The sequence below is a fragment of the Dermacentor silvarum genome, chromosome 6, assembly GCF_013339745.2.
Source record: "Dermacentor silvarum isolate Dsil-2018 chromosome 6, BIME_Dsil_1.4, whole genome shotgun sequence".
Taxonomy (NCBI): Eukaryota; Metazoa; Arthropoda; class Arachnida; order Ixodida; family Ixodidae; genus Dermacentor; species Dermacentor silvarum.
In genome coordinates, this window is record NC_051159.1 from 68,941,477 (window position 1) to 68,954,701 (window position 13,225).

A 13,225-nucleotide genomic window follows, 5' to 3' on the forward strand; every position below is an offset into this window, starting at 1 on the left:
GCCCCCGGTGCACCCCACAATGGTGCCCCTCCGCAGCCCCTCGAGGCTAACCCCCCCTTACCCTCCCCTGCCCTCCTGCCTTCAACTCCTGCTACAGCAAATGCCCCCCCTCTCTTCACGCCTCCGCGAAGCCAAGCTGATGCCGCGGTTCCTGTGTGGCCTCGGCCGTCCACCGCACTGCTGATGGTGCCCTCCCTCCGTCGCACAAAGTGGCGGCGGCCTTTTCGGTGGGACCGCCACTTTTCACGAGCCCACCGCGCGGCACCATTCAGACGAGAGGCGGACGCCTTTTTCGGTGTGTTGGTGTGTGTGTCCGCGTTTGCGACCGCGCGCTGAGTCGCTGCTGGAAAGGTCATAATGAAGATGGGGATACACTTCCTCTTCTTCGGGAGTTAACAAAGCTGAGCACAAGGGGGGCCTGTACAAACAGCGGCGCAAAAGGGGGTGATTGAGCATTGTTCGGCGTCGGCCTGCACACTTCAGGGCAGTCTCATCCTCTTTACGTGATGTATGTGATTGTACTTCCATCGCGACAAATAAACAGACTGTATGACCCTGATCAACGGTTTCCCATTCCGTCAAATATATTCCACCGGACAAGACAGCGCCGTGACTGATCTTGCATGTCTGTGCTAGCTAGGTAAATATTGCGAGTAGCGATGTTCCCTTTATGGTCGCTAACATTTTGCCGTGATGCACTTCATCTTCCATTCAACGTTCTAGCTGACAGACCCTCGGAATACACTGTTTCAGCTAACATTACTGGTATGTAATCGACACTCTATCTTAAGAAGCAAACACTTGTCAAACACCATTGTGGCGGGGTACTGCTTGACTTACCACACCATTGAGATTCAACCGAAACCGTGCCGAACATCAAAATGCCTTGTGATCGGGGAAGACATCTGCACATCGATTGGACGGCGTTTGACTATAAGTGGCTCAAAACAAACGCGCATCTATGTTTCTCGAAAACGGCAAAACGACGCGGCACGAAAACGCACATTTAGTTGAATGATGAATTGGACGGCTTTAAGAGGACGAATGAAACTTTCGGTCTGGACAGTAAACAAACCAACTGGAACGAGAACTAAAAGAAGCGTCACATTGGTGCTGGGGTCTTATCGCAGCACACATGCACAGAACAGAAAGCCCAGATATCGCGCACTATGTGAATTCCCAATTGTACTGCGTAGCTAAGAACAATATGCTGTATACACGAGAAAGGAAGCCAATGAAACGCATTCACAGGGGAAGTGCATTACACAACACGTGCAACCGAGCATACACCGCCTAATACGATACGCCTGAGTAGGCAGCCGTACTCCGAGTTCTCTGAAGCAACATGGGTTTTGCTCGACGACGCCTGCCTGATAGCAGTTATTGGTCAGCGACTCATTTTGTCAGCGCGTATCTCAGAGGCGATGCAGCTATTATAGACGCAGCGGACAGCGGCAGCACACACACACAGCGCACACCAACCTGCGATTGCCATCCACGGGTAGAAGGCGTTGGTGGGCGCCTGCGCGACCGCGGCCGCGGCGGCGGTGGTGCTCTGGCAGCAGGAGGTCCAGGCGTCCGAGACCCTGGGCGCCGCGGCCGACGCGTCGAAGGGCCTCATCGGGTCGGTGGCGGCTCGCGACAGCGAACTGGAGGGCCACGAGGCGGCCATGTCCTTGACGGCGCTGCCGAAGCCGTTCTGGTCCTTGACCAGGCACTCGGTCTTGAAGGCGCCCCCAGCGTCGCTCGGGTACAGCTTGCAGGCTGCCGCGGCCGCGGCTGCGGCGGCCGCCGATCCGGCGGCGGCGTCGTACGAGGCGGGTGTTCCGGCGGCCGCGGCGTCGTGCGAAGACGCGGCGCGGGCCGCGACCGCGGCGGCTGCGGCGGCCGCAGCGGCCGTGGACTGCGGGTACGGCGGCACGAGCAGGCCCTGGGGGAACCGGTAGGCCTGTTCCGCCGCGCTGCCCCCCTGGCCGTTGTAGAAGCCGCTCTGCTCGAAGTACGAGTTCATCATCTGGCGGCCGCCCTCGCTGCGTCTTCCGACATGGGGGATGGATTGGCAATTTGTCTTTTTTTACGCTCCTCGTCAAGGTGTTGGATTAAAATCGCCCATGGCCGGGGCGCTCGCCGAGACTCCAGCTTTGCGGGGCCCGGAAGGTTGGCCGCCGTGGCCAATCAGGGCGCCCCCACGCCCCTCGGCGGCCGCCTCCTCGCCCTCGCGTCCCTGCCGCCGCGGGCGCCTCCCCGCGGCAACGCGGCGCAACTCGCCGCCACCTGAGTGACAACGGCCCCCCCTCCCCGCTCCCTTTGGCGGGCTTCCACGCGGCGCCCGCTGCCGGCTGCGTTTGCCGCCGCCGCCGCCGCGGTTTTGCTGCTCTTTTTCTTGCACTCTCTCGAAGCACGCGCAACTTGCTCTCTCTTCGCGGGCCCACGCGGCCGCTTCTTCAGCGTCGCAGAAGCCCGCTGCGTATACACGCCGACCTTGAAGCATCGCTGCTGCAGCCGCCTCTGTCGTCTTCGCGCCCCTTCGCGCCGTGATTTACCGCTCAGCTCGCCCCGAGCTGATCATGTCACTGCGAGCTTGATCCCGATGCCTCTCCCGATGTGGCTAAACGTCTCCTCAAGGAATTAAAAGAATGGCTGGCAGCAACGCACCTTGCTCTCGGTCCGATTGCTTTTGCCCCGACGCGGTATCATGTCTGCCGCAGTTCGTTTACCGTCACTTCGATGTTCGAAGCCTGGTTCCGTCATTCACTATCGTGAAATTTGAATCGTGCAATGAGCTCGTGAATTACTCGTAGGTGACGTTTCTGTCGGTAAGTATATATTCGTCGACAGTCAAGCACAGATATAAAGCACATAAAACACTGTCGGAGGTGCCTGATTTCCACTTCCCAGTCCTTTTGTCGAAGAGTTGGTTCCAGGCAAGGACTTCCCTTTTTCATCAATTTGCGTATCGATTCAAACCGTGTGTACATCTCGGCCTGTATATTCGGTGACAAGAGTCAGCATAATCATCATTCAGCCTTGCATTTCCTGTTTTATGAAGTAAGTATCAGTATTCTATAAAATTATGCAATATTCTATTATTCTATAAAGCCATATACATATCATTTCCACTTGAATACAAATCAATTGTGAAATGTTCAAGTTCAAACATACGAAAAATGGCAACAGGTGTGCAGATTGTCGACAGCATCACATCAAATAATTTACCTTAATTTTGTTAAATAAATGTAGTGATAATTAAATTGTAATAATTTTACACACGCAAATGATTTTGCATTGCATAAGGTGCTCCTTAGGGGAGGGAGGGGGGGGGGGGGGCATACGTGCGCATAATAAATGGCGGCTTGCGTAGGACATAAGCAGAATTGTATTTCTCCACTTACCATCGTTGCATGGTAAACCGTGCACCGTTTGTTAAATATTCCCCTGTTTTGTTATTGAAAAAATAGGATTTCTAACGTGTGATTTGCCATGAGGTAAGTTTATGGTGACCGTAGTTTATGCGAGAAAATAAGCGTAAAAATTTGTAGAAGCCACATTGGCAGCATTATCAAGGCGAAGTGGCTTGTACAGAGGAAGACGTATGCCGCCAATAGGGAAGTAATCAGCGCCCTCACGACTTGTTAAGCATGCCCGATGACATTTTTTACATTCAGTTCATGTCACCTATGCGCTAGCTGAGGACATCTCTGCCGTCGGCTAGGCTTTATGAAATGTATTGTTAAGCAATCTGATTTTCAACAGCTAAACGAAGTGCAACACAGCCGCACTATACTAACATGAATAAAATTTCATCTATTATCTGTGTAGTGTAGTATCTTGCTATAGGCGTGTAGCTAGGAAACCTCTCAAGGATTCATCAAAAAAGCTCCGCTCTCTACCTATCTCTCTCTGTGTGTGAATAAAATTGTGCTTTTAAAGCCATGCATGCCTCCGCAGGCTTCTTTTCTATCTCTTCTATTTTCGCCCATAATAGTTTCACAACACTGTTGTTGAGCCGGTGTGATAGTTATTATGAATGCTCTATTTCAGCTTCTTGTACAGGGCGTGTACAGTGATTGTCATATAGGAGTCGGCAGTTCTTGCCTCCCATATCGTTAGCATTGTTTAGCTAAGTAAACATGTAGAAATATCGAACATGGCTTAGCGTCTGTAACTCTTAACTTCAGAGGTCAGAGTCACTTGACAAGAAATGCGTTAATAAAATGTTGACTGATATAGGCCGGAAGAGGTCCTGTCATTATATTCTTCATTTTAACTAGTTCGTGTACTCGGGCGCTCCATTCCGGCAAGCGTGAATTGAGCAGGCGCTCGGTAAGTAAAATGCCTTTATTTCCGTAAACTTATTTCGAAAAAGCTCTCTGCATACACTTACCGATTTATCCAGCTCCGAACTCATTTAATGTGACAGCACCAAGTTTTCACAGCGCACACGCCATCCTCTCAAGAACAACCTTTCTTTTTCGAAGCATAAAATACGTCGGCTTCCTTCCCTACAGCTTGCCTGTTGTTGCCTCCGAAATACATGCGCAGGCGCCGCCACTCCAGAGTCCGTGTGATGCACAAAACCCCGCGAACTTTTTCCAAACTGAAAAACTGTGAATGGAAAACACTTTTATTAAACGAAAGGTGGAGAGGGCAGCCGGAGAAGCTTGTTTCTGGCCTGCTACTCTAAAAGTGGGGTAAAGGGTTAGGGAGAAATAGGGACAGAAATAGAGAGAAAGCTTATAGAAATGAGGTCGGGTAGCAGGCCCAAGTGGGTGGAGTCCTCAATCAAGGAAGGTGTTAGCCGCGCGATGTCTTAGCCCGCCGTATAACCCGCCCCTGATCTTCAAGGTACTAGTTGGACAGCGCAGCTTCCCATGCAGGAGGGATAGGTGGGTGAGAGGATAGGAAAGGGAAGAGGGTATAGTGCGGGCATGCGGCTCGAAACTGCACATTACCACAAGGGCATCATCTAGATTCCCACCGGTAGTGGAGGACATAGAGTTCCGCGCTCTCTCTCTGTTCTTTTTCTTTCTTTTTTTTTTGCCATATGAGGGTGCAGTTGGCGGTGAGGCGCTGTCCTGATGACGATCACTTTAAGTCGATGACGTAATGGTTCGGACAGTTAGAGCAAACCCAGTTTCGGGCTTTTAACTGTTGTTGGAGCAAGACTGCTCATAAAACTCACACAGGTTCATATTCTTGGGCTCCGCATGTTTGCTTGCGTATATCTACAAACATTTTAGCTACGAAACTCAAGACTCTAAGTATGCTGCTATATGTGTAGACGACTAGCATCATCGCACTAATATTCTTGACATCATCCTCTTCCATCCCTTTTCTGTTTCATTTGATCCCTTCCCCAATGTAAGGTAGCAGGTTCGAGCCCACAATCTTGGGCTAAACTCTGCCTTTCTATAAATAAATTCTACTACTACTACTACCCTACTATACTCGTAATACTACTACAACAATTAGTATTACTACTACTACTACTACTACTACTACTACTACTATACTACAAGATTTCGCAACCGCATGAGCAACCGTCGTGCATATGGAAGCTGCACTACGCTGCACACGCTAGCACAACGCGAAAGATGAAGCACGTAACTGACACACTAATACAACGCGCAAGACAAAGCACGTAACTGAATCGTCACCGAGTCAAATCAGCGCGTACAGCGCGTCGTAATTGCAGCCTCCGCGATCAACTTCAGAAACATTTTCAGAGCTAATTGCGGAGGCCGCGCTCCGCTGTGCTGAGTACGGTGAACGCCACCTAGGTGGCGTTGGTAGTCCTTCTTGATGCCAGCGTCCCTTCGAATGCTGGCATCGAGGCGTCGTAGTGCTGAGACCACCGAAGCGTTCACTGTCGGTGCGCGTTAGTGTCATAATGCAGTACTTCTCTTTTCTGCTCGTAGGCGGCGGCACCGCCCCGAGCAAGAGCGCGGGTACACGGAGGAGTGTTAGATATATAAGGCGCGTCTGTGTAGCTCTCTGCAAATGCGTTTGTGGCGCAATGGGTTAAACGCTCGGCGATCTATCGTCGCGGACCGAGAGGTCGTGGGTTCGATTTCCAAATTTTGCATGTTTGTGGAACTTTTTCTTCTGGTTTCTTCCTTACGTTCGCAGAGACGACGTCCTCATCGCTATAGAGTCTGTTTCTGCTGAATGCTTGCGAAGGTAAGGTCCATTAGAATGATCTAAACACTATAGTTTTTCTTAGTAGTAGTGGTAACTCCTGAATTAACTCTGTTCCTACATAAAGCAAAAGTAATAAAAGAGCGAAACTTAATTTAGAGGGATGTTCAGCAGCAACTGGTAACGCTTTCAATATCGCGGTTGAATGTCCGATGAAACAAAAGCGACGAGGCTTGCATATTAGAGAGATCAAGAGCGACGGAAGGAAAGATAGGGAGGTTGACTAGACGTTTGTCCAGTTTGCTACCCTACACGTGTAGAGGGTTATGGGAGAGTGAAAGAGAGAGAGAAGACGGGAATTCAATCAATCAAGATCAATCAGACAACAGAAAGGCACAGCATGTCTACATCCAGGCACTGAAGTCTGTCGCCCCTTCAATTACTCTATAGGAGAGCACGTGTGGCTTTCTGGACTGAAGAACTGTGAAGCCCGGCTCCCAGGACCTTCGTGTAGGCAAAAGGCCGATCGTCTATGCTACCCAAGTTACACTGATGAGTCTCACATTGTTTGTAGAAACTGTAACAGTGGCATAAGTACTAAATGACCCGATGTATGCGAAATAACAGTTTCAATATGAAATCTTGAGTCAAGGGAAATGAAGAACAACGACAGAAGGGAAGAGAGAAAGAGAAACGAAGAGGAAAAGGTATGGAGGTTAACCAAGGACGTGCCCGGTTGGCTACCTTACACTTGGGGAGGGGGAAAGGGGAAGAATAGATAAGGAGAGAAATGAAAAATAATAGAGTCAGTCATTCACAGAGTCAGTCGCAGAGGAACCTCCGCTGTCACAAGCGTCTGGAAAAACAGAAGGGAAGACTCAGTACAGTGCCAGCGTCTCGAGTTGAGGACTTGTCTTCGCTTGTCGAAGGCAAGTCTTAATTCCTGCTGAAAAGCTCGTACTGTACAGAATATTAGGCTCTTCCCTTCCCCCCTAGCTATGACTCTCTGCGAATTTTTTTTTGTCACCAAGTTTATTACAGCTTATCAGAGACAATATTTAGACAAAAATTTATTAGTCACTCTTACTTCACAGCTCATCGATTCCCTGCGGCTGGGTAAGGCACGCAACTCTCTAGTTAATATTACTTCTTTATTAGCGTGCAGTTGACATTGTTGATACACGAATTCAGCAAAATATGCCCTGTGTCATAACGTCGCGAGAATTTCGTTGACACCAGGTCTGGCATCGGGAGACCAGCATTATTATGAAATTAAAATAGTATCTGAAAAGTATTACCTGAACATTCATACCTGATAAGTATAATCGTTCGATGTGTGAGAAGCGTGTGGTGTAAATTATAAAAATTCAAATACATGTGTCAATACTCCTTTAAGGCTTCTTTCAATGGCTCACTTCTAAAAATATAATTTCCTGAGGAGTCTAAGTGCTGACCGAACTGCACATGGTAAGACAGTAAGAGCCGCAGAAAAAGGCATACCAGTGGAGCACATATGTATACAATGTAAATGTATAAGTAAGCCAAAACATTACGGCCTGGTTTGGTTGAGGTATACAGTATAGAATAGATAGGAGAGAGGTAGATGATAAATTTATTTTGTTTGGGTTCTGTCAAATGTTAGCTGAAGAAAGTGCACGTTAAGCTCATAACTTTGCACCGAAGCACTGGAAGCACCACATTTTTACACTGCTAGCAAAACGTTGCTGTCATATACAGTTGGTGCTATGACGCGCATCTCGAAGGCTGTAGTCTCGGAACGCCGGGGTCATAAAACCCGTGGGAGAATGCCACCGAACCTACAGCGGAACGTACTGTGCACGAGCTTGATATTCGAGGAATGCAGTGAAGGAGGCCACTTGGTTGTCCTTCATATCGAGGAACTGCGCTTATGATAAAGAAAACCTGACCGTACAAAGAAGGGACGGGAGGGAGAAGAATCACGTGAACATAGGGGCCGACGTTTTTAATTAACGACCACGTTGAGTAGACAGACAACGAAACCGAAGGAGACATAAGGGAAATTCAGTTTTCTTCGTTTCTGTGACAATGCACGCTACATGGCTGCTAGAGCGCTTTACGAGACATGTGCATGTTGTAGGTTCCATGCCGACTCACGGTATGCAGTCATTTGCTCTATTTTCTTCTATTTTATACCTAACCGAAACAGGCAACGAAAGAGGAAAAAAAAAAACATCGATCTGTCACTTCGGCAGTTCTATTCCGTAAGAAATAATTAACAAGCGTACACGTTCGATCGCAATACAGCATCATTCTAATAAACACACGAAGTTAGTTCTCAACGAAAACTTTACGCTTTTGCATAAATCCATACAAAGATCCGACAAAGCTCGAATTGGTGCAAATCTTAATTATTGCTTAAAAAACGGGGTCACTGCAAGTGGCGAACGTACCAAGTTCTTCTGATTATCCTTCATTTATATACGTGGTATATGACCCGAAGTTTATTAATGAAACGGTATGTTGCGAGGAAGCCACATCGTGCCTGTGCGAGACATATCTTTGCGAGTACAACGTCGAGCACATTGTAAACTTAATGCGCTAACGTTCATACAGATCGTATCCTTGATAGAGTGCGGTGGCCGCCGTGATTATGAATCGAACTCGCGGTGTATGATTCTCCTTATCAGGATGGCTTGTAGCAACTGAGCGATCACGGTATGTATAACAACGAGGGGGTATTTAGTAAGGTGTCCTTCAGGCAGTATCATTTGGGAGATACTACGAGCATCAACGATGCACAAAAGGGCGTGTATATTGGTACACTGAGAGCACATAATCACGGACACAAATAGCCAGTTTTTCAAAATTGGTAAGAAATAAGAGCAGACGACAGTGAGAAAGTAAAGCTAAAATTAGAAAAGAAAATGAAGGCATACGTGGGCGACTGGAAGGGGCACGCGATGGCTCGCTGAAGCGACGGTGAAATCGGAAGCCGTTGCCGAAGTGTCATGGCCGTTATATCACCGTTTCGTCGCACTTCTTTTACCCTGCGTTACTTCTTTCTTTCCTGCGGTGGCACTTAGCTTCCGCTAGTGCCCTCTGCTATAGTTTCCTATTCTTTTCTTTCTTCGTTTTTTTTTTCGGGTTCCCATGTCTGTAACAGCGCCGTCTTCGACGCTTTTCGCTACCCAGGCGTGCCAAGATAGGGCCATTAATGCGACACCGGTTCCAGATGAGCAATGAAAGTGACTTAAAGTGCCGTGTTTTATGGCCTGCCACATCGGCGGTTATTACAAGCCAGTTCCGCGCCCCGCCGTGCTCGGTCAACTTCTATCTCCTTCCATTTTCTTTTTTTTTCTTCTTTCCTTCTTGACCGGTAGCACTGTTTTGTGCACCCCATTATACGGGGGTGTGTGTACGTAAAGAAACTATACACGCACACAAGCACGCAGATTGTTTTAGTTCCGCAGACATACGCTTCCCGAGCCTATCACCGATGCGGCCTTATATAGAGTATACGCGGAGTATATATATGTTTATAAGATGCCACGGCTCCTGCATACGAGCACTTCATTGTTTTATCAGGTCACGACAGTTTTATGCCCTTTAAAGAGTGTGCCCGGATTTGGCTGAGGACGCGCCAGACGAGCCGGGCTGGCTTGAGCAGTTAAGGGGTACTTGTAGGGTCATTACAGGCTGTGCAGCGCTGTTGTGGCTCGACTATCACGTGTTCCACGCTTTACGAGGCATCTATTTTATTTTTTAATTCACAAGGATTTCGTGAGACTGCAAGAAAAATGCTTCCGTTCAGGATAAATTAAGAGTAAACAGTTTTGCTGATTAATAACATCGGACACCTTTAAGGCGTTTCGTTCTCATCGGACGACTGTGTATTTTAAAGAAGAATGTAAATCTTGAGGAACATCTTGTGGATTCATAGCGGCAGAATCTTTTCGTCTAAACCGTATGTCTGGCGTGTATGACCCAGTATTTCTACTCTTTGTTCACATCGCGAGCGCCACGAAGAGTGTCAGTAAAAATTTATTAAAAATGCATTCCTTGCGACCACGTATCTCGTCCAACAATAAACAACAGGAATTCTGGGGTTTTACGCGACAAAACCGCCATTTTATTATGAGGCATGCCGTTGTGGGGACTCCGGGTTAATTATGACCACCTGGATTTCTCTAACCTGCACCCAATGCACTGTACACGGGTATAAACACAAGGAACACATCCTATAATATATTTTCTTCCACAGGAAACGCCGTGATCAAATAAGCACTTTGAATATAGGAGGGACCAGCATTGAAAGTGTCGAGATGTACAAGTACCTCGGCATAGCACTAGATTTTTCGCTCTTCCAGATTGGTAACTTCACATAGCTGAGCTCTGTGAAAAGCTTACTTTCGGCTGATATGTACGTTAATTGGAGCACGACATCATTTTCAGAGAATTACTTGGTGTAATATACTTCAATGGGTTTCACTGTCATCTTACATGCTGAATTCAATCGTGGGGATTTACATACACATCACAAGCCACCATAACCTGCAGTCTTGAGAGAAAGGCTATACGAATAATCGCATCTGGGTCGCGCTCCACATCATCTGTTGGCATTTTTCACCGAACTAAATATACCTCCCTCTAAGTTATCAACGCGATTATAAAGCTGTCGAAATAGTCCTAAGTACAGTTGCGTCCAACAAACGTTATCATTAGTAAATTACGGTATCAGCAAAGCGTGTCACAAGACAAGCACTTGATTACAGATCCAATTTAACAAATCCTAACAATGTATGCGGGCGCCGTAGGATAACATTTGTTGGAGCTAATATATGATATACCCTTCCCACGCCCATCAAAAGTAACACTAACGCTCCCAATGCATAAAAACCACATATATGGAGTGATAAGAAATGGCTACAAAGTCAACCCCCCCCCCCCCCCTTCTTTTTTTTTTTTTTTTTCAATGAGACCATACTTCAATACTCGTAATACATACGACGCTATAACAATGAACCTAGCGGAGGGGGGCTATGTATTGTATAGTTTAGCAACAGTATCTGGCACCCAGAAGTTTTGACGTTTTACTGTCCATGCGAGTCACGGTGCAAGTTTCAGCGGAAATAGTATGAGACGTATTGGGGTAAGGACAATGCGTTAATTAACCCTTTATAGTTAACCTCAATGTAGTTTAGTCTGTCCTTTCAGCACGCTCGTTTTCCAACTCTTTATACGCTGCTAACATAAATCATAAGAAATGGTGGCTTGCTCAAGGCATCTCTAATACATTTACCCTGGATCACATTCACTTCGCTCTTGCCAAGCCAAGTTTGCTTTTTTGCACTGCACCACGTTGCTGCAGGCAAGCTTGCTTACGAAATAAGCCGTGGTCGCGCAGTAGCGTTCCAAAATTCACGTGATAAAGTAGAGCTATTGACATTCGCCTAAAGCTTGTTCGTTTTTATCATATTTGGTAATACACAAATTTGTCAAATCAAGGAAACCGGTGAAATCTTTGCGGTTTATAGCGATATGTTGACGAAGAAACGTAGAGTATTGCTTTCTCACAGCACCTTGCACGGATTTAACAGCACTATGTATTAAACTGATTACCGCTACCCCATATATCGGCCAATGAGGGACTTTTTTCTTTGTTAAACTGAGCTTTATTAACAGGGAAGCTGACTCGGCTGCTCCTGACGTATCGTGAATGATGCTGTTTCTGACAGAATGGTGAAGTTAGTCATAATTAGTCAAGGTCACTGGTTGAGACACGTGGTTATGCTGGCGGTAACTGGGTCGCCTTGATGATGGCCAAAATATAAACATGCCGTCTCTTTACCCTGTTCTTTCCCAGTGTTTCATTAATCCGCTTCTTGCGGTGTCGACGCGCGACCGTATTTTTAACTAAATGTCAAGGAAATATGGAACGAATCAAAACAAAGCACAGGGTGAATAATTATGTCTAATCGAAATGTAGGAATATTAATAAAAATGGAAATGAACAATCGGGGTCCATATCTACAAAAAAAAATCGTAAGTTATCATGTCGAATCAAGAAATGTGACACGCTATATGACAGTCGACATCTCATGTCAACCGCTGTCGTTAGCAACGGATGGCCCCTCATACGTTTGTACTCTCTCTCTTAAACAACATCTCTTAAGGCCTGTGAATACGTGTCCAAGTTGTCGGCATGAAAGTTTCAATGAACGTGGGCAGTGCTTTATTTCATGACGCACGCCTGAGTGCCAGTGAATCAAGCTGCGTTTCTTGCGCGAGAAAAGCGAGGTTGCGACAGCCATTCTCTCTTTTTTCTCACGCTCCTATACTCCATGGCAGCTCTTACACATATACGACTAAGGGTGGACCGCACATCTATAGGCGGCTTCAACTCTATGAAGAAAAGCTTATTGCGCTTAGGAAATCGAGAGCGCCTACACAGGAAACTCGCTGGCGGGCCTGTGGAAGCGCACAAAAGAACTTTGAGCCGCAATCGGCAAACCAAGTCCAGCGGATAGATATGCCGAACGGGTGCCCCCACACTGCTTCGCGCGCCCTATACCGGAATACACACGAAGGGCAGGCCACGTGTGCCTGGAATGAAGATTGTTGCTGACTGTCTCTCTGTCCGTTTCTGTTGTGTTTCTATTGCGACGGCAGGGTGGGAGGAGCGGGGGATACTCGGAAAAATAAATGGGGAGAGAGATAGCAGAGAGGGCGGAGAGGTTAGGTGAGTGGGAACTGTCTTGAAACGGGCCAATCGACGCCGTTCTCAGAGACTATAGCAACAAACGTGGAAATGAAAAAAAAAAACAAGGCGACGCACTTGAAGGCGACCGGGAGGCCCAACGGCGTGCTCCGGCGCGACCGCGCTTCTGAGCTGCAGAAAGGATTCGGCGGCCAACGCAATATCGATCGTCGTAGTGTGGCTCTTCCTGCTCCGGCAGCGCGCGAAGCTATGGGGAGCATGTGGATGGCAAGGAACCCAACCACCGCCGCCGTTGGCGTTCGGCGGGGAGACCACGGGAGGGAGTCTGCGTGCGCGAGGAGTGGATGCTACACGGTAAACCATGCGAACATGCCGAGAGAAATCAGG

At 47.7% G+C, this 13,225-nt stretch overlaps 1 protein-coding gene across 2 annotated transcripts in view; it reads right to left on the reverse strand.

Annotated features, from left to right (window-relative positions):
* The window catches only part of LOC119455553 (homeotic protein ultrabithorax), a 104,823-nt gene extending 102,661 nt beyond the window's left edge, over window positions 1-2,162 (reverse strand). For both annotated transcript variants that reach the window (XM_037716955.2, XM_049668866.1), the window contains exon 1: window positions 1,483-2,162. In XM_037716955.2, coding sequence (XP_037572883.1) covers window positions 1,483-2,014 — 532 coding nt within the window. In that variant the 5' untranslated portion in view covers window positions 2,015-2,162. The remainder of the gene's footprint in view (window positions 1-1,482) is intronic.
* Between the last annotated feature and the right edge of the window lie 11,063 nt (window positions 2,163-13,225).